Source organism: Aquarana catesbeiana, linkage group LG13 (assembly GCF_042186555.1).
Source record: "Aquarana catesbeiana isolate 2022-GZ linkage group LG13, ASM4218655v1, whole genome shotgun sequence".
NCBI lineage: Eukaryota > Metazoa > Chordata > Amphibia > Anura > Ranidae > Aquarana > Aquarana catesbeiana.
In genome coordinates, this window is record NC_133336.1 from 203,885,640 (window position 1) to 203,913,036 (window position 27,397).

The 27,397-nt window shown below is 44.8% G+C and overlaps 1 protein-coding gene across 1 annotated transcript in view; it reads right to left on the bottom strand.

Moving 5' to 3' along the window:
* Positions 1-27,397, bottom strand: part of LOC141116655 (NACHT, LRR and PYD domains-containing protein 12-like) — a 423,319-nt gene that overhangs the window by 370,122 nt on the left and 25,800 nt on the right. The window contains exon 2 of the mRNA XM_073609048.1: positions 26,025-26,156. Within this exon, the coding sequence (XP_073465149.1) occupies positions 26,025-26,100 (76 nt within the window). The 5' untranslated portion in view covers positions 26,101-26,156. The remainder of the gene's footprint in view (positions 1-26,024; positions 26,157-27,397) is intronic.

Sequence of the window (27,397 nt, forward strand, 5' to 3'; positions counted from 1 at the left end):
CCGCTGCTTTGCCAGACAAAGCACCCTGGGTGAGAGAGGATGAGGAGGATGAGGACGGCTTGGTCATCCACTCGACCAAGTCTTCCGCATGTTGCGGCTCAACACGGCCAGCTGCCGAAAAAAAGGCCAAGCGTGTACCATGGCCATGTGCTGATGAGGATGCACCGTCTCCACGACCAGCAGTGGACACAGAGCCTGCTTGCCCTCTCTTATTGGCTTGTGACTGTCTGCCTCTCCTTCTTGGCCTTTCAGACATACTAATGGCCTGTAGCTGCACTAAGCTGGGATAGAACACCAGTAATTTTCTTCAGGTAGCTTTATATACTGTAACCAGACAAGCCTGCCTGTCAGTAGGAAGATAACAGGAACGGATCTAGCTGAACACTGTGAGCAGGACGCACTGTACTAAATGTAAATAGTCTAGCTGCCTGACCGTGGTACTAATAGGATCAAATAGAACACCTGTAATTTTCTTCAGGTAGCTTTATATACTGTAACCAGACAAGCCTGCCTGTCAGTAGGAAGATAACAGGAACGGATCTAGCTGAACACTGTGAGCAGGACGCACTGTACTAAATGTAAATAGTCTAGCTGCCTGACCGTGGTACTAATAGGATCCAATAGAACACCTGTAATTTTCTTCAGGTAGCTTTATATACTGTAACCAGACAAGCCTGCCTGTCAGTAGGCAGATAACAGGAACGGATCTAGCTGAACACTGTGAGCAGGACGCACTGTACTAAATGTAAATAGTCTAGCTGCCTGACCGTGGTACTAATAGGATCAAATAGAACACCTGTAATTTTCTTCAGGTAGCTTTATATACTGTAACCAGACAAGCCTGCCTGTCAGTAGGAAGATAACAGGAACGGATCTAGCTGAACACTGTGAGCAGGACGCACTGTACTAAATGTAAATAGTCTAGCTGCCTGACCGTGGTACTAATAGGATCAAATAGAACACCTGTAATTTTCTTCAGGTAGCTTTAAATACTGTAACCAGACAAGCCTGCCTGTCAGTAGGAAGATAACAGGAACGGATCTAGCTGAACACTGTGAGCAGGACGCACTGTACTAAATGTAAATAGTCTAGCTGCCTGACCGTGGTACTAATAGGATCCAATAGAACACCTGTAATTTTCTTCAGGTAGCTTTATATACTGTAACCAGACAAGCCTGCCTGTCAGTAGGAAGATAACAGGAATGGATCTAGCTGAACACTGTGAGCAGGACGCACTGTATTAAATGTAAATAGTCTAGCTGCCTGACCGTGGTACTAATAGGATCAAATAGAACACCTGTAATTTTCTTCAGGTAGCTTTATATACTGTAACCAGACAAGCCTGCCTGTGAGTAGGAAGATAACAGGAACGGATCTAGCTGAACACTGAGCAGGACGCACTGTACTAAATGTAAATAGTCTAGCTGCCTGACCGTGGTACTAATAGGATCCAATAGAACACCTGTAATTTTCTTCAGGTAGTTTTATATACTGTAACCAGACAAGCCTGCCTGTCAGTAGGAAGATAACAGGAACGGATCTAGCTGAACACTGTGAGCAGGACACACTGTACTAAATGTAAATAGTCTAGCTGCCTGACCGTGGTACTAATAGGATCAAATAGAACACCTGTAATTTTCTTCAGGTAGCTTTATATACTGTAACCAGACAAGCCTGCCTGTGAGTAGGAAGATAACAGGAACGGATGTAGCTGAACACTGTGAGCAGGACGCACTGTACTAAATGTAAATAGTCTAGCTGCCTGACCGTGGTACTAATAGGTTCAAATAGAACACCTGTAATTTTCTTCAGGTAGCTTTATATACTGTAACCAGACAAGCCTGCCTGTCAGTAGGAAGATAACAGGAACGGATCTAGCTGAACACTGTGAGCAGGACGCACTGCACTAAATGTAAATAGTCTAGAAGATAACAGGAACGGATCTAGCTGAACACTGTGAGCAGGACGCACTGCACTAAATGTAAATAGTCTAGAAGATAACAGGAACAGATCTAGCTGAACACTGTGAGCAGGACGCACTGCACTAAATGTAAATAGTCTAGAAGATAACAGGAACGGATCTAGCTGAACACTGTGAGCAGGACGCACTGCACTAAATGTAAATAGTCTAGAAGATAACAGGAATGGATCTAGCTGAACACTGTGAGCAGGACGCACTGTACTAAATGTAAATAGTCTAGCTGCCTGACCATGGTACTAATAGGATCCAATAGAACACCTGTAATTTTCTTCAGGTAGCTTTATATACTGTAACCAGACAAGCCTGCCTGTCAGTAGGAAGATAACAGGAATGGATCTAGCTGAACACTGTGAGCAGGATGCACTGTACTAAATGTAAATAGTCTAGCTGCCTGACCGTGGTACTAATAGGATCCAATAGAACACCTGTAATTTTCTTCAGGTAGCTTTATATACTGTAACCAGACAAGCCTGCCTGTCAGTAGGAAGATAACAGGAACGGATCTAGCTGAACACTGTGAGCAGGACGCACTGTACTAAATGTAAATAGTCTAGCTGCCTGACCGTGGTACTAATAGGATCAAATAGAACACCTGTAATTTTCTTCAGGTAGCTTTATATACTGTAACCAGACAAGCCTGCCTGTGAGTAGGAAGATAACAGGAACGGATGTAGCTGAACACTGTGAGCAGGACGCACTGTACTAAATGTAAATAGTCTAGCTGCCTGACCGTGGTACTAATAGAATCAAATAGAACACCTGTAATTTTCTTCGGGTAGCTTTATATACTGTAACCAGACAAGCCTGCCTGTCAGTAGGAAGATAACAGGACCGGATCTAGCTGAACACTGTGAGCAGGACGCACTGCACTAAATGTAAATAGTCTAGAAGATAACAGGAATGGATCTAGCTGAACACTGTGAGCAGGACGCACTGCACTAAATGTAAATAGTCTAGAAGATAACAGGAACGGATCTAGCTGAACACTGTGAGCAGGACGCACTGTACTAAATGTAAATAGTCTAGCTGCCTGACCGTGGTACTAATAGGATCCAATAGAACACCTGTAATTTTCTTCAGGTAGCTTTATATACTGTAACCAGACAAGCCTGCCTGTCAGTAGGAAGATAACAGGAACGGATCTAGCTGAACACTGTGAGCAGGACGCACTGTACTAAATGTAAATAGTCTAGCTGCCTGACCGTGGTACTAATAGGATCAAATAGAACACCTGTAATTTTCTTCAGGTAGCTTTATATACTGTAACCAGACAAGCCTGCCTGTCAGTAGGAAGATAACAGGAACGGATCTAGCTGAACACTGTGAGCAGGACGCACTGTACTAAATGTAAATAGTCTAGCTGCCTGACCGTGGTACTAATAGGATCCAATAGAACACCTGTAATTTTCTTCAGGTAGCTTTATATACTGTAACCAAACAAGCCTGCCTGTCAGTAGGAAGATAACAGGAACAGATCTAGCTGAACACTGTGAGCAGGACGCACTGTACTAAATGTAAATAGTCTAGCTGCCTGGCCGTGGTACTAATAGGATCAAATAGAACACCTGTAATTTTCTTCAGGTAGCTTTATATACTGTAACCAGACAAGCCTGCCTGTGAGTAGGAAGATAACAGGAACGGATGTAGCTGAACACTGTGAGCAGGACGCACTGTACTAAATGTAAATAGTCTAGCTGCCTGACCGTGGTACTAATAGGATCAAATAGAACACCTGTAATTTTTTTCAGGTAGCTTTATATACTGTAACCAGACAAGCCTGCCTGTCAGTAGGAAGATAACAGGAACGGATCTAGCTGAACACTGTGAGCAGGACGCACTGCAACAAATGTAAATAGTCTAGAAGATAACAGGAACGGATCTAGCTGAACACTGTGAGCAGGACGCACTGCACTAAATGTAAATAGTCTAGAAGATAACAGGAACGGATCTAGCTGAACACTGTGAGCAGGACGCACTGTACTAAATGTAAATAGTCTAGCTGCCTGACCGTGGTACTAATAAGATCCAATAGAACACCTGTAATTTTCTTCAGGTAGCTTTATATACTGTAACCAGACAAGCCTGCCTGTCAGTAGGAAGATAACAGGAACGGATCTAGCTGAACACTGTGAGCAGGACGCACTGTACTAAATGTAAATAGTCTAGCTGCCTGACCGTGGTACTAATAGGATCAAATAGAACACCTGTAATTTTCTTCAGGTAGCTTTATATACTGTAACCAGACAAGCCTGCCTGTCAGTAGGAAGATAACAGGAACGGATCTAGCTGAACACTGTGAGCAGGACGCACTGTACTAAATGTAAATAGTCTAGCTGCCTGACCGTGGTACTAATAGGATCAAATAGAACACCTGTAATTTTCTTCAGGTAGCTTTATATACTGTAACCAGACAAGCCTGCCTTTCAGTAGGAAGATAACAGGAACGGATCTAGCTGAACACTGAGCAGGACGCACTGCACTAAATGTAAATAGTCTAGAAGATAACAGGAACGGATCTAGCTGAACACTGTGAGCAGGACGCACTGCACTAAATGTAAATAGTCTAGAAGATAACAGGAACGGATCTAGCTGAACACTGTGAGCAGGACGCACTGCACTAAATGTAAATAGTCTAGAAGATAACAGGAACGGATCTAGCTGAACACTGTGAGCAGGACGCACTGCACTAAATGTAAATAGTCTAGAAGATAACAGGAACGGATCTAGCTGAACACTGTGAGCAGGACGCACTGCACTAAATGTAAATAGTCTAGAAGATAACAGGAACGGATCTAGCTAAACTGAATACAGTGTATATATATATATGCAACACCTGGGATGCATATATATACACAATACACTGTAAGTGCAGCTAACTGACTGACTGTTCTGCCTAATCTATCTAACTCAAATCAAATGACACTGTCTCTCTCTCTATCTCTCAGCACACCGGAACACACACTACACAGGGCCGCCGTGTAGGCGGCCTTATATAGTGTGGAGCGTGTACTAAATCCCCTGAGCCATAATTGGCCAAAGCCTCCTTGGCTTTGGCCAATTACGGCTCTCTGTTCAGGCGGCGCTGTGATTGGCCAAGAATGCGGGTCATAGTGCATGCTTGGCCAATCATCAGCCAGCAATGCACTGCGATGCCGCAGTGAATTATGGGCCGTGAAGCGCCACACGAATTTGGCGCGAACGGCCCATATCGTTCGCAATTCGGTGAACGACCGAACAGCCAATGTTCGAGTCGAACATGGGTTCGACTCGAACACGAAGCTCATCCCTAATCAAGAATTGTAATTACATGCCCCTGTTGAACAGGGGCAGAAAAATTGGGCCTTTGGTGGTGGTGGTGGTGGTGCTGGTGCCACAACACTGCAACCCCTCACAGACACTCTAGTTGGAACACAGGAACAAGCCCTGCTGCAAAGTATTGCATCAAAAATTGTAATTGCACGCCCCTGGTAAACAGGGGCAGAAAAATTGGACCTTAGGCACTGGTGCTGGTGCCACAACACTGCAACCCCTCACAGACACTCTAATTGGAACGCAGGAACGAGCCCTGCTGCAAAGTATTGCATCAAAAATTGTAATTACATGCCCCTGTTAAACAGGGGCTGAAAAATTGTGCCTTAGGCACTGGTCGTGGCGCCCAGAACCAAAAATGTTCTTACAAGCTATCAGCGTGATGATTGAGGAGGAAGAGGATAATTACTCAGGGATAGTCACTCAGCATCAGCATAGGCAGTCTTTGAAGGGATCTGAGATTTCAAAAAAAATTATTCGGTTACATCAGCATCAGGTGCTTGGTAGCTGGTGGTGATCCAAAACTGATTCATTTTTATGAAGGTCAGTCGATCGACCGAGTCGGTGGACAGAAACACCCTGTGATCGGTTACCACACCTCCAGCAGCACTGAATGTGCATTCCGAAAGAACACTGGATGCAGGACAGGCCAGTAGCTCAATTGCATACTGTGCAAGCTCTGGCAAGTGATCCATCCTCAAGGCCCAGTAACCCAGAGGATTTTCGGTGGGAAAGGTGTCCAAGTCTGATCTTGCCCCTAGGTATTCCTGCACCATGTAAAACAGACGCTGGCGATGCTTGCTGGAACCGATCATACCTTGGGGCTGCGGACCAAAAAATTGTCTGAACGCATCAGTCAGACGACCACCTTCTCCACCGCTTCTTCTTTGACTGACCGAAGCCTCAGCAACACGTTGTCCAGAAACAGGAGTTTGTAACCTCCCAGTCTCTGGGAACGCGTTGCACAGACCTTTCTGCAAGGCCTCCCGAAGATGTTTCATCCTCTGCTCCCTCTGCGATGGCAAGATAAGGTCCACAACCTTACCCTTGTAACGTGGATCAAGGAGGGTTGCCAGCCAGTATTGGTCCTTCTCCTTGATACCACGAATACGAGGATTCGTGACGCGTGACGTCACGGTCACGTGACTTCTTCAGGGGATGCCCGTGATGTCACGCGTAGGGACGGGACAGGCACTCTATGACAGCTATTGTATTACGAGCTCGCTGCTCGTCGGATCTCCACCCGGTTTTAACGTTTTGATGTGAGTACATAATTTTATGCTGTAATAAAAGTGGTACGCTTCTATACAATATCACACTATTGTGGGCTTCCTTTTTCAATCTATCTGGGTGACCCCGGGACACTACTTGAAAGGACCAGACGCCCCCACAAGAGAAGTGACCAGGATAGGACCATATTTCTACCATCCCTCACAGCTGGTTATACCCATGATCTCTACAAAGGCTGCCATGCCTCAAAGTGGCTAAACGTGATTACCCCATTACCCTCAGGTAAGGGGCCACTGCCCACCAATGTGCACGCTGTTGCATGAAGACTGACCACCATTGTCACCCATTTTTAGCACTGAAGTGATTACACGTTTTATGGACTTTGATTAACTGTTTTTTGTCGAACGGAGCACTACACCTGATAATATTCTGCATGCATGATTTGCATGCATATAAATGAACTCAGATCAGAAATCAGATTAAGCCAGCCGGCGACTGGCGATGGTTTGAGCCAGCTGCTACATTTATCTATTTATATATTTATGTTTTGCAACCATGATGTTTAAGCACTGATCACTTTGCACGCTTTATTTATTAGCACTTATCGAGTATTTGTATTACGATTATTTGGTCATACACACCACCAGCACACAATTACACAACTGTCACATTAGGTTTTTTTTTCACTGCTCTGTTACAGTTGCAAAGATTAAATTTAGGTGTACTGAGAGATACTCACCATTACAGAGCCAATATACGCCTATCTCATTAGGATTAGCGCAGCACCACATTCTATTCAAATTTCTCTTTAACCGGGAACAGGCTGTACCCCATTTGGTGTAGGCTGCTTTTCCTTGTTTCATTGAGATTGGGTTCCCCTCCTCCTTTCTCCGTCACCCCCGTTTACGATAGCGCAGGAATACCCCATAATCATTTTATGACTGCCAGATTGCTATCCTTCTTGGTCACCCCCTCTGTCCGTGCTCATGTTACTGTCTTCATCGAGCTCAGTATCATCATCAGAGCCTTCCAAACGCTGGGCATCCTCCTGGAGCATGTACCCAACACTGTGGTCAAACAGTTCGAGGGACTCCTCAGGAGGACATGGTGGGGCTAGGGAAGGAGTCACTGATGACATTGAGCCGAGGGAAGAGGCCGCTGCTTTGCCAGACAAAGTACCCTGGGCATGGGTGAGAGAGGATGAGGAGGATGAGGACGGCTTGGTCATCCACTCGACCAAGTCTTCCGCATGTTGCGGCTCAACACGGCCAGCTGCCGAAAAAAAGGCCAAGCGTGTCCCACGGCCACGTGCTGATAAGGATGCACCGTCTCCACGACCAGCACTAGACACAGAGCCTGCTTGCCCTCTCTTATTCGCTTGACTGTCTGCCTCTCCTTCTTGGCCTTCCAGACATACTAATGGCCTGTAGCTGCACTAAGCTGGGATATATATATATATATATATATATATATATATATGTACTGATACTGCAGCTAGCAAAATCAACTGCCTGCCTGTAGTATGAGAACACCACCAACCTTCTACAGGTAGCTTTAGCTGAACACTGTGAGGTGGACACACCCCACTAACTTGTAGGTTTAGCAGAACACTGTGAGCAGGACGCACTGCACTAACTGTAAATAGTCTAGCTGCCTGACTGTGGTACTAATAGGATCAAAAGTACACCAGCAATTTTCTTCAGGTAGCTGTATATACTGTAACAAGACAAGCCTGCCTGTCAGTAAGAAGATAACAGGAACGGATCTAGCTGAACACTGTGAGCAGGACGCACCCCACTAACTTGTAGGTTTAGCTGAACACTGTGAGGTGGACACACCCCACTAACTTGTAGGTTTAGCTGAACACTGTGAGCAGGACGCACTGCACTAACTGTAAATAGTCTAGCTGCCTGACTGTGGTACTAATAGGATCAAAACAACACCAGCAATTTTCTTCAGGTCGCTGTATATACTGTAACAAGACAAGCCTGCCTGTCAGTAAGAAGATAACAGGAACGGATCTAGCTGAACACTGTGAGCAGGATGCACCCCACTAACTTGTAGGTTTAGCTGAACACTGTGAGGTGGACGCACCCCACTAACTTGTAGGTTTAGCTGAACACTGAGCAGGACGCACTGCACTAACTGTAAATAGTCTAGCTGCCTGACTGTGGTACTAATAGGATCAAAAGAACACCAGCAATTTTCTTCAGGTAGCTGTATATACTGTAACAAGACAAGCCTGCCTGTCAGTAAGAAGATAACAGAAACGGATCTAGCTGAACACTGTGAGCAGGACGCACCCCACTAACTTGTAGGTTTAGCTGAACACTGTGAGGTGGACGCACCACACTAACTTGTTGGTTTAGCTGAACACTGTGAGCAGGACGCACCCCACTAACTTGTAGGTTTAGCTGAACACTGTGAGCAGGACGCACCCCACTAACTTGTAGGTTTAGCTGAACACTGTGAGGACGCACCCCACTAACTGTAAATAGTCTAGCTGCCTGACTGTGGTACTAATAGGATCAAAAGAACACCAGTCATTTTCTTCAGGTAGCTGTATAAACTGTAACAAGGCAAGCCTGCCTGTCAGTAAGAAGATATCAGGAACAGATCTAGCTGAACACTGTGAGCAGGACGCACCCCACTAACTCGTAGGTTTAGCTGAACACTGTGAGGTGGACGCACCACACTAACTTGTAGGTTTAGCTGAACACTGTGAGCAGGACGCACCCCACTAACTTGTAGGTTTAGCTGAACACTGTGAGGTGGACGCACCACACTAACTTGTTGGTTTAGCTGAACACTGTGAGCAGGACGCACCCCACTAACTTGTAGGTTTAGCTGAACACTGTGAGCAGGACGCACCCCACTAACTTGTAGGTTTAGCTGAACACTGTGAGGACGCACCCCACTAACTTGTAGGTTTAGCTGAGCACTGTGAGGTGGACGCACCACACTAACTTGTTGGTTTAGCTGAACACTGTGAGCAGGACGCACCCCACTAACTTGTAGGTTTAGCTGAACACTGTGAGCAGGACGCACCCCACTAACTTGTAGGTTTAGCTGAACACTGTGAGGACGCACCCCACTAACTGTAAATAGTCTAGCTGCCTGACTGTGGTACTAATAGGATCAAAAGAACACCAGTCATTTTCTTCAGGTAGCTGTATAAACTGTAACAAGGCAAGCCTGCCTGTCAGTAAGAAGATATCAGGAACAGATCTAGCTGAACACTGTGAGCAGGACGCACCCCACTAACTCGTAGGTTTAGCTGAACACTGTGAGGTGGACGCACCACACTAACTTGTAGGTTTAGCTGAACACTGTGAGCAGGACGCACCCCACTAACTTGTAGGTTTAGCTGAACACTGTGAGGTGGATGCACCACACTAACTTGTAGTTTTAGCTGAACACTGTGAGCAGGACGCACCCCACTAACTTGTAGGTTTAGCTGAACACTGTGAGCAGGACGCACCCCACTAACTTGTAGGTTTAGCTGAACACTGTGAGGTGGACGCACCCCACTAACTTGTAGGTTTAGCTGAGCACTGTGAGCAGGACGCACCCCACTAACCTGTAGGTTTAGCTGAACACTGTGAGCAGGACGCACCGCACTAACTTGTAGGTTTAGCTGAACACTGTGAGCAGGACGCACCCCACTAACTTGTAGGTTTAGCTGAACACTGTGAGCAGGACGCACTCCACCAACTTGTAGTTTTAGCTGAACACTGTGAGCAGGATGCACTGCACTAACTGTAAATAGTCTAGCTGCCTGACTGTGGTACTAATAGGATCAAAAGAACACCAGTAATTTTCTTCAGGTAGCTGTATATACTGTAACAAGACAAGCCTGCCTGTCAGTAAGAAGATAACAGGAACGGATCTAGCTGAACACTGTGAGCAGGACGCACTGCACTAACTGTAAATAGTCTAGCTGCCTGACTGTGGTACTAATAGGATCAAAAGAACACCAGCAATTTTCTTCAGGTAGCTGTAAATACTGTAACAAGACAAGCCTGCCTGTCAGTAAGAAGATAACAGAAACGGATCTAGCTGAACACTGTGAGCAGGACGCACTGCACTAACTGTAAATAGTCTAGCTGCCTGACTGTGGTACTAATAGGATCAAAAGAACACCAGTAATTTTCTTCAGGTAGCTGTAAATACTGTAACAAGACAAGCCTGCCTGTCAGTAAGAAGATAACAGGAACGGATCTAGCAGAACACTGTGAACAGGACGCACTGCACTAACTGTAAATAGTCTAGCTGCCTGACTGTGGTACTAATAGGATCAAAAGAACACCAGCAATTTTCTTCAGGTAGCTGTATATACTGTAACAAGACAAGCCTGCCTGTCAGTAAGAAGATAACAGGAATGGATCTAGCTGAACACTGTGAGCAGTATGCACCCCACTAACTTGTAGATTTAGCTGAACACTGTGAGGTGGACGCACCACACTAACTTGTAGGTTTAGCTGAACACTGTGAGCAGGATGCACCCCACTAACTTGTAGGTTTAGCTGAACACTGTGAGCAGGATGCACCCCACTAACTTGTAGGTTTAGCTGAACACTGTGAGCAGGACGCACCCCACTAACTGTAAATAGTCTATCTGCCTGACTGTGGTACTAATAGGATCAAATGAACACCAGTAATTTTCTTCAGGTAGCTGTATATACTGTAACAAGAAAAGCCTGCCAAGTGTGGAGATTTCACTCCTTGTGCATGTACCTGGGAGTCACAGCTAGGGATGAGCCGAACACCCCCCTGTTCGGTTCGCACCAGAACATGCGAACAGGAAAAAAGTTCGTTCGAACACGCGAACACCGTTAAAGTCTATGGGACACGAACATGAATAATCAAAAGTGCTAATTTTAAAGGCTAATATGCAAGTTATTGTCATAAAAAGTGTTTGGGGACCTGGGTCCTGCCCCAGGGGACATGGATCAATGCAAAAAATTTTTTTAAAAACGGCCATTTTTTCAGGAGCAGTGATTTTAATAATGCTTAAAGTCAAACAATAAAAGTATAATATCCCTTTAAATTTCGTACCTGGGGGGTGTCTATAGTATGCCTGTAAAGGGGCGCATGTTTCCTGTGTTTAGAACAGTCTGACAGCAAAATGACATTTTGAAGGAAAAAAGCCATTTAAAATTACCCGCGGCTATTGCATTGCCGACAATACACATAGAAGTTCATTGATAAAAACGGCATGGGAATTCCCCAAAGGGGAACCTCGAACCAAAATTTAAAAAAAAAAATGACGTGGGAGTCCCCCTAAATTCCATACCAGGCCCTTCAGGTCTGGTATGGATATTAAGGGGAACCCCGGCCAAAATTTAAAAAAAAACATGACGTGGAGTTCCCCCTAAATTCCATACCAGACCCTTCAGGTCTAGTATGGGTTTTAAGTGGAACCCCGCGCCAAAAGAAAAAAAAAACGGCGTGGGGTCCCCCCAAAAATCCTTACCAGACCCTTATCCGAGCACGCAACCTGGCAGGCCGCAGGAAAAGAGAGGGGACGAGAGTGCGCCCCCCCTCCTGAACCGTACCAGGCCACATGCCCTCAACATTGGGAGGGTGCTTTGGGGTAGCCCCCCAAAACACCTTGTCCCCATGTTGATGAGGACAAGGGCCTCATCCCCACAACCCTGGCCGGTGGTTGTGGGGGTCTGCGGGCGGGGGGCTTATCGGAATCTGGAAGCCCCCTTTAACAAGGGGACCCCCAGATCCCGGCCCCCCCGTGTGAAATGGTAAGGGGGTACAAAAGTACCCCTACCATTTCACTAAAAAACTGTCAAAAATGTTAATAACAAGAGACAGTTTTTGACAATTCCTTTATTTAAATACTTCTTCTTTCTTCTATCTTCCTTCATCTTCTGGTTCTTCTGGTTCTTCTGGTTCTTCCTCCGGCGTTCTCGTCCAGCATCTCCTCCGCGGCGTCTTCTATCTTCTTCTCCTCGGGCCGCTCCACACCCATGGCATGGGGGGAGGCTCCCGCTCTTCTCTTCATCTTCTTCATCTTCTTCTCTTCTTCTCTTCTTCTTTTCTTCTCTTCTTCTCTTCTTCATTTTCTTCTGCGGGCCGCTCCAAACCCATGCTGGCATGGAGGGAGGCTCCCGCTGTGTGACGGCGCTCCTCGTCTGACAGTTCTTAAATAACGGGGGGCGGGGCCACCCGGTGACCCCGCCCCCCGTTATTTAAGAACTGTCAGACGAGGAGCGCCGTCACACAGCGGGAGCCTCCCTCCATGCCAGCATGGGTGTGGAGCGGCCCGCAGAAGAAAATGAAGAAGAGAAGAAGAGAAGAAGAGAAGAAAAGAAGAAGAGAAGAAGAGAAGAAGAGAAGAAGATGAAGAAGATGAAGAGAAGAGCGGGAGCCTCCCCCCATGCCATGGGTGTGGAGCGGCCCGAGGAGAAGAAGATAGAAGACGCCGCGGAGGAGATGCTGGACGAGAACGCCGGAGGAAGAACCAGAAGAACCAGAAGAACCAGAAGATGAAGGAAGATAGAAGAAAGAAGAAGTATTTAAATAAAGGAATTGTCAAAAACTGTCTCTTGTCATTTTTAACATTTTTGATACTTTTGTACCCCCTTACCATTTCACACAGGGGGGGGGCGGGACCTGGGGGTCCCCTTGTTAAAGGGGGCTTCCAGATTCCGATAAGGCCCCCGCCCGCAGACCCCCACAACCACCGGCCAGGGTTGTGGGGATGAGGCCCTTGTCCTCATCAACATGGGGACAAGGTGTTTTGGGGGGCTACCCCAAAGCACCCTCCCAATGTTGAGGGCATGTGGCCTGGTACGGTTCAGGAGGGGGGGCGCACTCTCGTCCCCCCTCTTTTCCTGTGGCCTGCCAGGTTGCGTGCTCGGATAAGGGTCTGGTATGGATTTTTGGGGGGACCCCATGCCGTTTTTTTTTTTTTTTTTTTTTTGGCACAGGGTTCCCCTTAAAATCCATACCAGACCTGAAGGGCCTGGTATGGAATTTAGGGGTACTCCTACATCATTTTTTTAAAAAATTTTGGTTCGGGGTTCCCCTTTGGGGAATTCCCATGCCGTTTTTATCAATGAACTTCTATGTGTATTGTCGGCAATGCAATAGCCGCGGTAGTTTTAAATGAGTTTTTTCCTTCAAAATGTCATTTTGCTGTCAGACTGTTCTAAACACAGGAAACATGCGCCCCTTTACAGGCATACTATAGACACCCCCCAGGTACGAAATTTAAAGGGATATTACACTTTTATTGTTTGACTTTAAGCATTATTAAAATCACTGCTCCTGAAAAAACGGACGTTTTAAAAAAATTTTTTTGCATTGATCCATGTCCCCTGGGGCAGGACCCAGGTCCCCAAACACTTTTTATGACAATAACTTGCATATTAGCCTTTAAAATTAGCACTTTTGATTTCTCCCATAGACTTTTAAAGGGTGTTCCGCGGCATTCGAATTTGCCGCGAACACCCCAAATTGTTCGCTGTTCGGCGAACTTGCGAACAGCCAATGTTCGAGTCGAACATGAGTTCGACTCGAACTCGAAGCTCATCCCTAGTCACAGCCTAGAGCTCTGAATGAACATAACCATCCATTCAGAGCACAGTGTGCATGCACGTGTGACATCACCGGCTGCTACTAAAGTAAAAATCTCCTAAAAGGTGCACATTTAGGAGATATTTAGTGTATCTACAGTTAAGTCTTATTATAAGCTTGCCTATTAGGGATGAGCTTCGAGTTCGAAAGCCGCGGAACACCCTTTAAAAGTCTATGGGAGAAATAAAAAGTGCTAATCTTAAAGGCTTATATGCATGGTATTGTCATAAAAAGTGTTTGGGAACCTGGGTCCTGCCCCAGGGGACATGGATCAATGCAAAAAGAAGTTTTAAAAATGGCAGTTTTTTCGGGAGCAGTCATTTTAATAATGCTTAAAGTCAAACAATAAAAGTGTAATATCCCTTTAAATTTCGTTCCTGGGGGGTGTCTATAGTATGCCTGTAAAGGGGCGCATGTTTCCCGTGTTTAGAACAGTCTGACAGCAAAATGACATTTCAAAGGAAAAAAGTCATTTAAAACTACTCAGCTATTAATGAATTGTCGGTCCGACAATACAGACAATACACATAAAAGTTCATTGATGAAAACGGCATGGGATTTCCCCACAGGGGAACCCCAAACCAAATTTTTTTTAAAAATGGCGTGGGGCTCCCCCTAAATTCCATACCAGGCCCTTCAGGTCTGGTATGGATTTTAAGGGGTACCCCACACCTAAATAAAAAAAATGGCATGGGTCCCCCCAAAAATCCATACCAGACCCTTATCCAAGCACACAACCTGGCAGACGCGGGAAGAAGACGCCGTGGAGGAAGATGCCGGAGGGAGCAACACGGGAGCAAGAAGCAGAGGATCGGAGGAAGAAGCAGAGGAAGAAGAAGATGGAGAAAGAAACTGAAGGAAGAAAGAAGACCTGAAGAAGATGAAAAGAACAAGACTTTAAATAAAGGAGTTGTCAAAAACTGTCTCTTGTCATTTTTAACATTTTTTACACTTTTTGTGAAATGGAAGGGGTACATTTGTACCCCATTACCATTTCACACGGGGGGGTGGGATCTGGAGGTCCACTTGTTAAAGGGGGCTTCCAGATTCCGATAAGCCCCCCGCCCGCAGACCCCCACAACCACCGGCCAAGGGTTGTGTGAATGAGGCCCTTGTCCTCATCAACATGGGGACAAGGTGCTTTGGGGCTACCTCAAAACACCCTCCCAATGTTGAGGGCATGTGGCCTGGTACGGTTCAGGAGGGGGCGCTCTCTCATCCCCCCTCTTTTCCTGTGGCCTGCCAGGTTGTGTGCTCGGATAAGGGTCTGGTATGGATTTTTAGGGGGACCCCATGCCATTTTTTTAATTTAATTTTGGTGCGGGGTTCCCCTTAATATCCATACCAGACCTGAAGGGCCTGGCATGGAATTTCGGGGAATCCCCATGCTGTTTTTATCAAAGAACTTCTATGTGTATTGCCGGACCGACAATTCATTATAGCCGCGAGTAGTTTTAACCACTTGCCGACCGCCTCATGCTGATATACGTCAGCAGAATGGCACGGGCAGGCAGAATCACGTACCTGTACGTGATCTGCCTCCCACGGGCGGTGGGTCCGATTGGACCTCCCGGTGCCCGAGGCGGTCGGCATATCTCCCCCGGCGATCGGAGGTGAGGGGGAGGCCATCCATTTGTGGCCCCCCCCCTCGCGATCGCTCTCAGCCAATGGGATCATTCCTCTTCCTCTGTATAGTACACAGAAGTAGAGGAAATGATGTCATCTCTCCTCAGCTCGGTATTTTCCGTTCCGGCGCCGAGGAGAGAGGACTGCAATGTGAGTGCACAACACACACACACACAGTAGAACATGGCAGGCATGCAAAACACCCCGTTTACCCCCCGATCCCCCCCTATCACCCCCCAATCACTCCCCAATCACTCCCCCCTGTCACACTGACACCAAACAGTTTTTTTTTCTGATTACTGCATTGGTGTCAGTTTGTGACAGTTAGTGTGGTAGGGCAGTTAGTGTTAGCCCCCTTTAGGTCTAGGGTACCCCCCTAACCCCCCTAATAAAGTTTTAACCCCTTGATCACCCCCCATCGCCAGTGTCGCTAAGCGATCGTTTTTCTGAACGCTGTATTAGTGTCACTGGTTACGCTAGTTAGGGAGGTAAATATATAGGTTTGCCGTCAGCGTTTTATAGCGTCAGGGACCCCCTTATACTACCTAATAAATGTTTTAACCCCTTGATTGCCCCCTAGTTAACCCTTTCACCACTGATCACCGCATAACCGTTACGGGTGACGCTGGTTAGTTAGTTTATTTTTTATAGTGTCAGGGCGCCCGCTGTTTATTACCTAATAAAGGTTTAGCCCCCTGATCGCCCAGCGGTGATATGCGTTTCCCCAGGCAGCGTCAAATTAGCGCCAGTACCGCTAACACCCACGCACGCAGCATACGCCTCCCTTAGTGGTATAGTATCTGAACGGATCAATATCTGTACGATCAGATCTATTCTAGCGTCCCCAGCAGTTTAGGGTTCCCAAAAACGCAGTGTTAGCAGGATCAGCCCAGATACCTGCTAGCACCTGCGCTTTGCCCCTCCACACGGCCCAGCCCAGCCCACCCAAGTGCAGTATCGATAGATCACTGTCACTTACAAAACACTAAACACATAACTGCAGCGTTCGCAGAGTCAGGCCTGATCCCTGAGATCACTAACAGTTTTTTTGGTAGCGTTTTGGTGAACTGGCAAGCACCAGCGGCCTAGTACAACCCGGTCGTAGTCAAACCAGCACTGCAGTAACACTTGGTGACGTGGTGAGTCCCATAAGTGCAGTTCAAGCTGGTGAGGTGGCAAGCACACGTAGTGTCCCGCTGCCACCAAGAAGAAGACAAACACAGGCCCGTCGTGCCCATAATGCCCTTCCTGCTGCATTTGCCAATTTTAATTGGGAACCCACCACTTCTGCTGCGCCCGTACTTCCCCCATTCACATCCCCAACCAAATGCAGTCAGCTGCATGAGAGGCATTTTCTTTATGTCCTCCCGAGTACCCCTACCCAACGAACCCCCCCAAAAAAGATGTTGTGTCTGCAGCAAGCGCGGATATAGGCGTGACATCCGCTATTATTGTCCCTCTTGTCCTGACAATCCTGGTCTTTGCATTGGTGAATGTTTTGAACGCTACCATTCACTAGTTGAGTATTAACGTAGGGTACAGCATTGCACAGACTAGGCACACTTTCACAGGGTCTCCCAAGATGCCATCGCATTTTGAGAGACCCGAACCTGGAACCGGTTACAGTTATAAAAAAAAGTGTAAAAAAAAATATATATATATATATATGAAATTAAAAAAATAGTTGTCGTTTTATTGTTCTCTCTCTCTCTCTATTCTCTCGCTATTGTTCTGCTCTTTTTTTACTGTACTCTATTCTGCAATGTTTTATTGTTATTATGTTTTATCACGTTTGCTTTTCAGGTATGCAATTTTTTATACTTTACCGTTTACTGTGTTTTATTGTTAACCATTTTTTTGTCTTCAGGTACGCCATTCACGACTTTGAGTGGTTATACCAGAATGATGCCTGCAGGTTTAGGTATCATCTTGGTATCATTCTTTTCAGCCAGCGGTCGGCTTTCATGTAAAAGCAATCCTAGCGGCTAATTAGCCTCTAGACTGCTTTTACAAGCAGTGGGAGGGAATGACCTCCCCTGCACTGTCTTCCGTGTTTTTGTCTGGCTCTCCTGTCTCAACAGGGAACCTGAGAATGCAGCCGGTGATTCAGACAGCTGACCATAGAGCTGATCAGAGACCAGAGTGGCTCCAAACATCTCTATGGCCTAAGAAACCGGAAGCTACAAGCATTTCATGACTTAGATTTCGCCGGATGTAAACAGCGCCATTGGGAAATTGGGAAAGCATTTTATCACACCGATCTTGGTGTGGTCAGATGCTTTGAGGGCAGAGGAGAGATCTAGACCCCAATTTTTTCAAAAAGAGTACCTGTCACTACCTATTGCTATCATAGGGGATATTTACATTCCCTGAGATAACAATAAAAATGATTAAAAAAAAATGAAAGGAACAGTTTAAAAATAAGATAAAAAAGAAAAAAATATTAAAGAAAGAAAAAAAAAAAGCACCCCTGTCCCTCCCTGCTCTCACGCAAAGGCGAACGCAAGCGTCGGTCTGGCGTCAAATGTAAACAGCAATTGCACCATGCATGTGAGGTATCACCGCGAAGGTCAGATCGAGGGTAGTAATTTTAGCAGTAGACCTCCTCTGTAAATCTAAAGTGGTAACCTGTAAAGGCTTTTAAAGGCTTTTAAAAATGTATTTATTTTGTTGCCACTGCACGTTTGTGTGCAATTTTAAAGCATGTCATGTTTGGTATCCATGTTTTTTTTTTTTGCACAAAGTTGTCACTAAATGATATATTGCTCAAACATGCCATGGGAATATGTGAAATTACACCCCAAAATACATTCTGTTGCTTCTCCTGAGTACGGGGATATCACATGTGTGGGACTTTTTGGAAGCCTAGCCACGTACGATACCCCGAAAACCAAGCACCGTCTTCAGGCTTTCTAAGGGCGTAAATTTTTGATTTCACTCTTCACTGCCTATCACAGTTTCGGAGGCCATGGAATGCCCAGGTGGCACAAACCCCCCCAAATGACAATATTTTGGAAAGTAGACACCCCAAGCTATTTGCTGAGAGGTATAGTGAGTATTTTGCAGACCTCACTTTTTGTCACAAAGTTTTGAAAATTGAAAAAAGAAAAAAAAAATTATTTCTTGTCTTTCTTTATTTTCAAAAACAAAAGAGAGCTGCAAAATACTCACCATGCCTCTCAGCAAATAGCTTGGGGTGTCTACTTTCCAAAATGGGGTCATTTGGGGGGGGGGGGGGTTGTGCCACCTGGGCATTCCATGGCCTCCGAAACTGTGATAGGCAGTGAAGAGTGAAATCAAAAATTAACACCCTTAGAAATACTGAAGACGGTGATTGGTTTTCGGGGCCCCGTACGCAGCTAGGCTCCCAAAAAGTCCCACACATGTGGTATCCCCATACCCAGGAGAAGCAGCTAAATGTATTTTGGGGTGCAATTCCACATATGCCCATGGCCTGTGTGAGCAATATATCATTTAGTCACAACTTTGTGCAAAAAAAAAATTGTCACTTTCCCGCAACTTGTGTCAAAATATAAAATATTCCATGGACTCAACATGCCTCTCAGCAAATAGCTTGGGGTGTCTACTTTCCAAATGGTATCATTTTGGGGGGGGGGGGGGGTTTGTGCCATCTGGGCATTTTATGGCCTTCAAAACTGTGATAGGTAGTGAGGAGTGAAATCAAAAATTTACGCCCTTAGAAATCCTGAAGGCGGTGATTGGTTTTCGGGGCCCCGTACGCGGCTAGGCTCCCAAAAAGTCCCACACATGTGGTATCCCCATACTCAGGAGAAGCAGCTGAATGTATTTTGGGGTGCAATTCCACATATGCCCATGGCCTGTTTGAGCAATATATCATTTAGTGACAACTTTTTGTAATTATTATTTTTTTGTCATTATTCAATCACTTGGGACAAAAAAATTAATATTCAATGGGCTCAACATGCCTCTCAGCAATTTCCTTGGGGTGTCTACTTTCCAAAATGGGGTCATTTGGGGGGGGGGTTGTACTGCCCTGCCATTTTAGCAACTCAAGAAATGACATAGGCAGTCATAAACTAAAAGCTGTGTAAATTCCAGAAAATGTACCCTAGTTTGTAGACGCTATAACTTTTGCGCAAACCAATAAATATACGGTTATTGACTTTTTTTTCCAAAGACATGTGGCCGAATACATTTTGGCCTAAATGTATGACTAAAATTGAGTTTATTGGATTTTTTTTATAACAAAAAGTACAAATTATCAATTTTTTTCAAAATTTTCGGTCTTTTTCCGTTTATAGCGCAAAAAAAAAAAACGCAGAGGTGATCAAATACCATCAAAAGAAAGCTCTATTTATGGGAAGAAGAGGACGCAAATTTTCTTTGGGTACAGCATTGCATGACCGTGCAATTAGCAGTTAAAGCGACGCAGTGCCAAATTTTAAAAAGTGCTCTGGTCAGGAAGGGGTCTGGGGCTGAAGTGGTTAAATAACTTTTATTCCTTTAGAAATGTCATTTAGAACAGTCTGACAGTAAAACACGGGAAACATGCACCCCTTTACACGCATACTATAGACACATCCCAGTGTACAAAATTTAAAGGAATATTACACTTTTATTGTTTGACTTTAAGCATTATTAAAATCACTGCTCCCATCCGTTTTTAAAACTTTTTTTTGCATTGATCCATGTCCCCTGGGGCAGGACCCAGGTCCCCAAACACTTTTTATGACAATAACTTGCATATAAGCCTTTAAAATTAGCACTTTTGATTTTTCATGTTCGAGTCCCATAGACTTTAACGGTGTTCACGTGTTTGAACGAATATTGGCCTGTTCGCATGTTCTGGTGCAAACTGAACAGTGGGGTGTTTGGCTCATCCCTATTGCCTATAGGTATAAATAAAAAAAACTGACTTTATTACCACTTTAAAGAGGCACTTCAGTCCCCTTTAGCTTTGACTCCTTCATGTCCCCCTCCACCAGCACCATTATCCTTGTTACTCTGTAATGTGTGCTAAAGGACTCTGCCCGGCCTTCTGATCCCAGCAGAGGCAACATTGTCACCCTAGGACAGGAAATGGTTTTACAGAACACCTCCCCCTCTCCTCTTCTCCATAACATAAGAGTGCAGCAAAGGCTTAGAGTACACAGGAAGATTTCTGGCAGGATCAACAAGTTTTTTGCACTAATTGAACAGATATAACAGAACACTTTCAATGGTACATTTAAGAGAGGAAATGAGTGCAAATAAGATAAATTCGTTGTTAGGCTACTTTCACACTCAGGTGCTTTACATGCTCTATAGCACTAAATATAGCGCCTGTAAAGCGCCTCCCCTGTCACTCCAGTGTGAATGCCCGAGGGCTGGAGCGGTGCGCTGGCAGGACGCTAAAAAAGTGCTGCTAGCAGCATCTTTGAGGAGCTTTAGGAGCGGTGTATACACTGCTCCTAAAGCGCCCCTGCATATTGAAATCAATGGGCAGCGCCACCGATGTGTCAGCAAAGCGGCGCTTTGTGGGCACTTTTAACCCTTTTTCAGCCGCTAGTGGGGGTTAAAAATAACGGCGCTTTACCCCCAATGCTCCAGTATGAAAGTGCCCTTAGTGCTTACATACATTTTATAAATCGTTTCCTCATCCCTAGCTAACTTCACTGTCTCTCTGGTGAGATCCCAAGGTATGCCTGAATCTCCTGAGAAGACAATCCTGCACTGTGCAGAGTCATCTCCTCATGAGATTTGAAGTACACAGCATTCCCCGGGATCTCATCAGGAGGACAGGGATTTGTGTGCCCCAACATTAACCACTTCAGCCCTGGAAGGTTTACCCCAATTCATGACCAGGCCATTTTTTGCGATATGGCACTGCATCTCTTTAACTGACAAATGCGCGGTCGTGCGACACTGTACTCAAATAAAATTTGCATCCTTTTTTTTAACCCAAATAGAGATTTATTTTGGTGGTATTTGATCACCTCTGCAGTTTTTATTATTTGAAACAAAAAAAACTACAATTTTGAAAAAAAAAACAATATATTTTTACTTTCTGCTATAAAACCTTTCCAATAAAAAAAATAGGGCTGTGGAAATTAACTATTAATTCCTTGATTAATCGATTAATTTTTTTGATCGATCAAACTTCCTTTGATCGGTACTCACCTCCGGCTTCCGGGTCTTTAGGGAGTGCCGTCGGAGATCCGGTGACATCACAGACATCGACGTTGCGTTCCACTGACATCATTTCCAGCCGATGCGTCATCACGGAGGTTTGTCCTTCTGTGATTGGCGTCATTTGCTATCTAGTCATTAGGAAGTGTTAGGCGATGAGGCACAGGCGCTGTGCATGTTGCGCTCCACCGACCTCACTTCCTGTTGACACACCACCCAGGGGGTTCTTCCTGGACTGCTGAGAACTGGGGAGATAAAACAGCGGTGTACCAGTGGAGGAGTACTCAGTCATAAAAACTGCATTATTCATCAGGTTCAATGAATTATAAATACTGCAATAAAATGATTGAAATTTAAAATAAGTTCTCCTTCAGATGGACAATATAAGCAAATACATCCTATTCTCATTTATCCAGGATCTGTATGTGCATTATAATTAATTGAATTAGTCGATTAATCGATTTTAAAAAAATTGATCAATCGAACACGAAAATTTTAATCAGTAACAGCCCTAAAAAAATCAAATTTCTTCATCGGTTTGGACCAATGTGTATTCTGCTACATGTTTTTGGTAAAAAAATCCCAATATAGTATATGATTGATTTGCGCAAAAGTTCTAGCATCTACAAACTATGGGATAGATTTATGAACTTTCTTTTATTTTTACTAGTAATGGCAGCGATCAGCGATTATGGTATTTTTTTTTGCAGGACTGCAACATTGCAGTGGATAAATCTGATAATAAGTGACGCTTTTTGGAGACCCAATACAGTGATCAGTGCTAAAAAATGCACTGTCACTGTATAAAATACACTGGCAGGAAGGAGTTAAAACCAGGGGTGATCAAGGGGTTAAGTGTGCCCCTAGGGGATGCTTTCTAACTGTGGGGGATTCACTTGAGGAAAAGAGATCCGTGCCTCAGCTAAGCTGAAACACAAGATCTCTCTTTTACACCCTGACAGAACAGCGGATTGCCTTATTTACATAGGCAGACCTCTGTACTCCCTTTCTTCTGAATGATCTGCTCTGTGTCCAATCACAGTGGGAGCGACACTCCGGTGGCGTGTGCGTACCCCCTGGATCTCGTCCCCAAAATCACATACCTGTACATGTTTTTGTGCAGCTGGGCCGCCCTGCCTCAGTATATATATATGCGATGGGCGGTCTGGAAAGGGTTAACTTTAGTGTCTTTTTACTGACATTTTGTGCTTGATAAACCATTATATCTGTATATATACCAGGAATATAACAAGTATTGGCGCTAAACAAGTCAGACATCATATACATTCTGATACAAATCTGCTAAAAAAAAGGGGAAGTAATGATAAAAATAGTCTGGTCAGTCCATAAAAATATCGGCTAAAAGAGTCTCTTTAGGAATGGTGAAAAAAGCATCCAAAAAATGCAAGCAGGGCCACCATCATGATAGGGTAGAAACCAATTCCTCAGCTGCAACAAAACGCAGGTAGAGAGGCGCCTGAGTGCAGTATTTTAGAAATAACGCTTTTAATAATAGATGTAGATCAACTCACATTTTGTAGGAATAAACATGCCTGGTATTAATAATACAGTGACACATCCCCAAGTCCTAAGCAGTGTGGATTCCTTGCTGACAACTGTGAGATCTTCTGGCAGATGGAGGACGCCTCCGGAGAGCTTCCTCAGAGTGAGGCGTGGAACGCACAGGACAGCTTGATGCGGACAGATGACATCATCAAAGCTGGACACGTTTTGAGATTCCTATCTGTTGACAAAGGAGCGCGACTTGCAAGGATCGCCAAGTGCACACGCTCTCGAAACGCATCCAGCTTTGATGATGTCATCCGTCCGCAGCAAGCTGTCCTGTGCGTTCCACGCCTCGCTCTGAGGACGCTCTCCGGAGGGGTCCTCCATCTGCCGGAAGATCACCGAGCCGTCATCTCTTGTTTACTCGGCTCTCACTCGGCTCTCTCACACACAATTCCGTCTCTGCCATCGGCATTGGACCAGCTTCTGTGATAGACAGAACACTGGTCCAATGTCAGTGGTGGAGGTGGGATTGTGTGTGTGATGTGAGAGCCGAGTAAACAAGAGATGACGGTTTGTGAATTCCGGCGTCGTTCATCCCCCTCCTTCCCCTCCAAGGTACGTTGTCGGTGTATAACACACACCTGTGATTTGCCCCCTATTTTCAGGGGAAAAAGTGCGTATTATACGCCGATAAATTTGATATGTATTTTTCAGAGCGGAAGTGAAACAAAGTTGATGTCTGATCAGCTGTAATCATAACATGGAGATGTGATGGAGAAGTCTTATCAATCATAAGAGGGGTCTGGCTGAGGGAGAAGAGAGAATAGATAAAGATTTTTTTGTATCAAGGACTGTAATAAATACATTTTAATAGACATGTAGGAATTGGAAATACAGTAATCACATTTGCCTAAATTGTATGGTAAATGTCACATTTTATGGCTAAGCCGGCCATATATGGATCACAATGCCAGCAGCTCCACCGAGAGTTATTGCTACCAATGGATATAAGCCAATTAGATATTAAGTATTGGCGTATAACACGCACCATATTTTTAAGAGGGAAGTTTCAGGAAAAAAACATATTTTTTAAATAATAACTTTGAATTAAAATAAGGGTCAGTGCCCATCTGCAGCCTCCTCATCTCCCATCAATGCAGCCTGATCAATGCCCATCCATCTGCAGCACATCTCATCAATGCAGCCTGATCAATGCCTATAAATCTGCAGCACATCTCATCAATGCAGCCTGATCAATGCCTATAAATCTGCAGCACATCTCATCAATGCAGCTTGATCAATGCCCATCCATCTGCAGCACATTTCATCAATGCAGCTTGATCAATGCCCATCCATCTGCAGCACATCTCATCAATGCAGCCTGATCAATGCCCATCCATCTGCAGCACATCTCATCAATGCAGCCTGAACAATGCCCATCCATCTGCAGCACATTTCATCAATGCAGCCTGAACAATGCCCATCCATCTGCAGCACATCTCATCAATGCAGACTGAACAATGCCCATCCATCTGCAGCACATTTCATCAATGCAGCCTGAACAATGCCCATCCATCTGCAGCCCATCTCATCAATGACCCTTTTTAGCCTCAATGCTCATCTGCAGCCTCACCATCGATGCAGCCTGGACAGTGCAGGAAATCACTGAGCCATCATCTCCTGTTTACTCGGCTCTCACTCGGCTCTCTCACCCACAGTTCTGCCTCCGCCATCGGCATTGGACCAGCTCCTGTGATAGACAGAACACTGGTCCAATGCCAGTGGTGGAGGGGGAATTGTGTGTGTGATGTGAGAGCCGAGTAAACAGGAGATGACGGCTTGTGAATTCCGGTGTCATTCGTCCCCCTCCTTCCCCTCCAAGGTACGATGTCGGCGTATAACACACACTTGTGATTTGCCCCCTATTTTCAGGGAAAAAAGTGCGTATTATACGCCGATAAATACGATATGTATTTTTCAGAGCGGAAGTGAAACAAAGTTGATGTCTGATCAGCTGTAATCATAACATGGAGATGTGATGGAGAAGTCTTATCAATCATAAGAGGGGTCTGGCTGAGGGAGAAGAGAGAATAGATAAAGATTTTTTTGTATCAAGGACTGTAATAAATACATTTTAATAGACATGTAGGAATCCGAAATACAGTAATTACATTTGCCTAAATTGTATGGTAAATGTCACATTTTATGGCTAAGCCGGCCATTTATGGATCACAATGCCAGCTGTTCAGCAGGGACTGGCTGAATATTGATCCATGTATGGGCGAGATGGTCTATCAATCGACTTGTGTACAATCAGCCTGTTGGGTTTTTCCTGCATGATCAGAGCCACCGGCTATAGCCGGCAACACTGATCATTAGACTTGAAACATCCGCTGGCTTGTATATCATTTTTGGGCATTTTGACTAAGGCACCCCCTGAAGAAACCTGAACACACCCTGATTGGAAAAAGCCGTTACATAGCAATTAGAAAATATAGATGACCTTGCATGAAATATCAACACATTAAATGGATTAGTAGAAGTATTCAGTATTTGATGCTCCATATAATTTGTTATATTTCATTAAAACTGATCAGGGAAATAAAAAACAAAAAGTCATTACCAATGATTCTCTCTTTCTCTTCCCTTCTCTTTGTCTTAAACAATCTTTTGAAGTATTTTGACAATCTCTCCGCCATCTCTTTGCTCGGTCTTAGTTCTTCTACATCTGAATCCCAGTCATGTCACGGAACACCTAGACACAGAGATACATTGTCACTAATGGTTACTATATTGTCCAGATCCCTCGGATGTAATATCTCTGAGGATTCATTTCCTGCCGCAGACTGAAATCTTTGTGGAACTTTATTTTTTATAATAATATATCCAAAACTAAAATCCAGAGACAGATAAACTGCTTGTTCTCAATCCATGCAGAGATAAATGAATACAAGTCTGTCATCATTAATATATTATTAAATGTATTTTATATGGAAGAAGTATTGTAACCTCTTGCTGACCAGTCTGTCGTTATACGGTGGCAGGTCGGCTCTCCTTCACAAATCGCCGTGGCTGTATGGTGGCGCACGCAGGCATGATAGAGGGAGGGCGCCCATTGCAAGCTGCCAGAGCATGCCCACGGGTCAGCAGACTCGATGTCCGCCGGTGACCCGCAATCACCTAGCACAGAGGCAGAATGGGGATCTGTCCTTGTACACAAGGCGGATCCCTATTCTGACAGATGACATGACAGAGATCTTCTGTCCCCAGTCATCAGGAACAGCGATCTGTCATGTCGCTGCCAGCCCATCCTCCACACAGAACACACACAGGGGACACAGTTAACCCCTTGATTGCCTCCTAGTGTTAACCCCTTCCCCGTCAGTGTCATTTTTACATTGATCAGTGGTATAAAAAATGCAGTGATCAATGTAATAATGTCACTGGTCCCCAAAAAGTGTCATTTGGGGTCAGATTTGTCCGCCGCAATGTCGCAGTCCCGTTAAAAATCACAGATCACCGCCATTACTAGTAAAAGCAATAAAAAAAATAAAAGTCCCTAAATCTATCCCATAGTTTGTAAATGCAAACCAATCAATATACGCCTATTATTTACCAAAAATATGTAGAAGAATATATCTCGGCCTAAACTGATGAAGAAATTTATTTTTTTATATATATTTTTTTGGATATGTATTATAGCAAAAAGAAATAAAAATTTTCTTTTTTTCAAAATTGTTGTTCTTTGTTTATAGCACAAAAAATAAAAATCACAGAGGTGATCAGATACCACCAAAAGAAATCTCTATTTGTGGGAAAAGAAGGACATCAATTTTGTTTGTATACAACATTGAACGACCGAGTGATTGTCAGTTAAAATTACGCAGTGCCGTATCTCAAAAAATGGCCTGGTCATTAAGGGGGCTGAAGTGGTTAATCTGACCTGGTATTATTCTCCTGCAGAAGAAGCCAATCTGTTAATGTGCTTACAAGGAG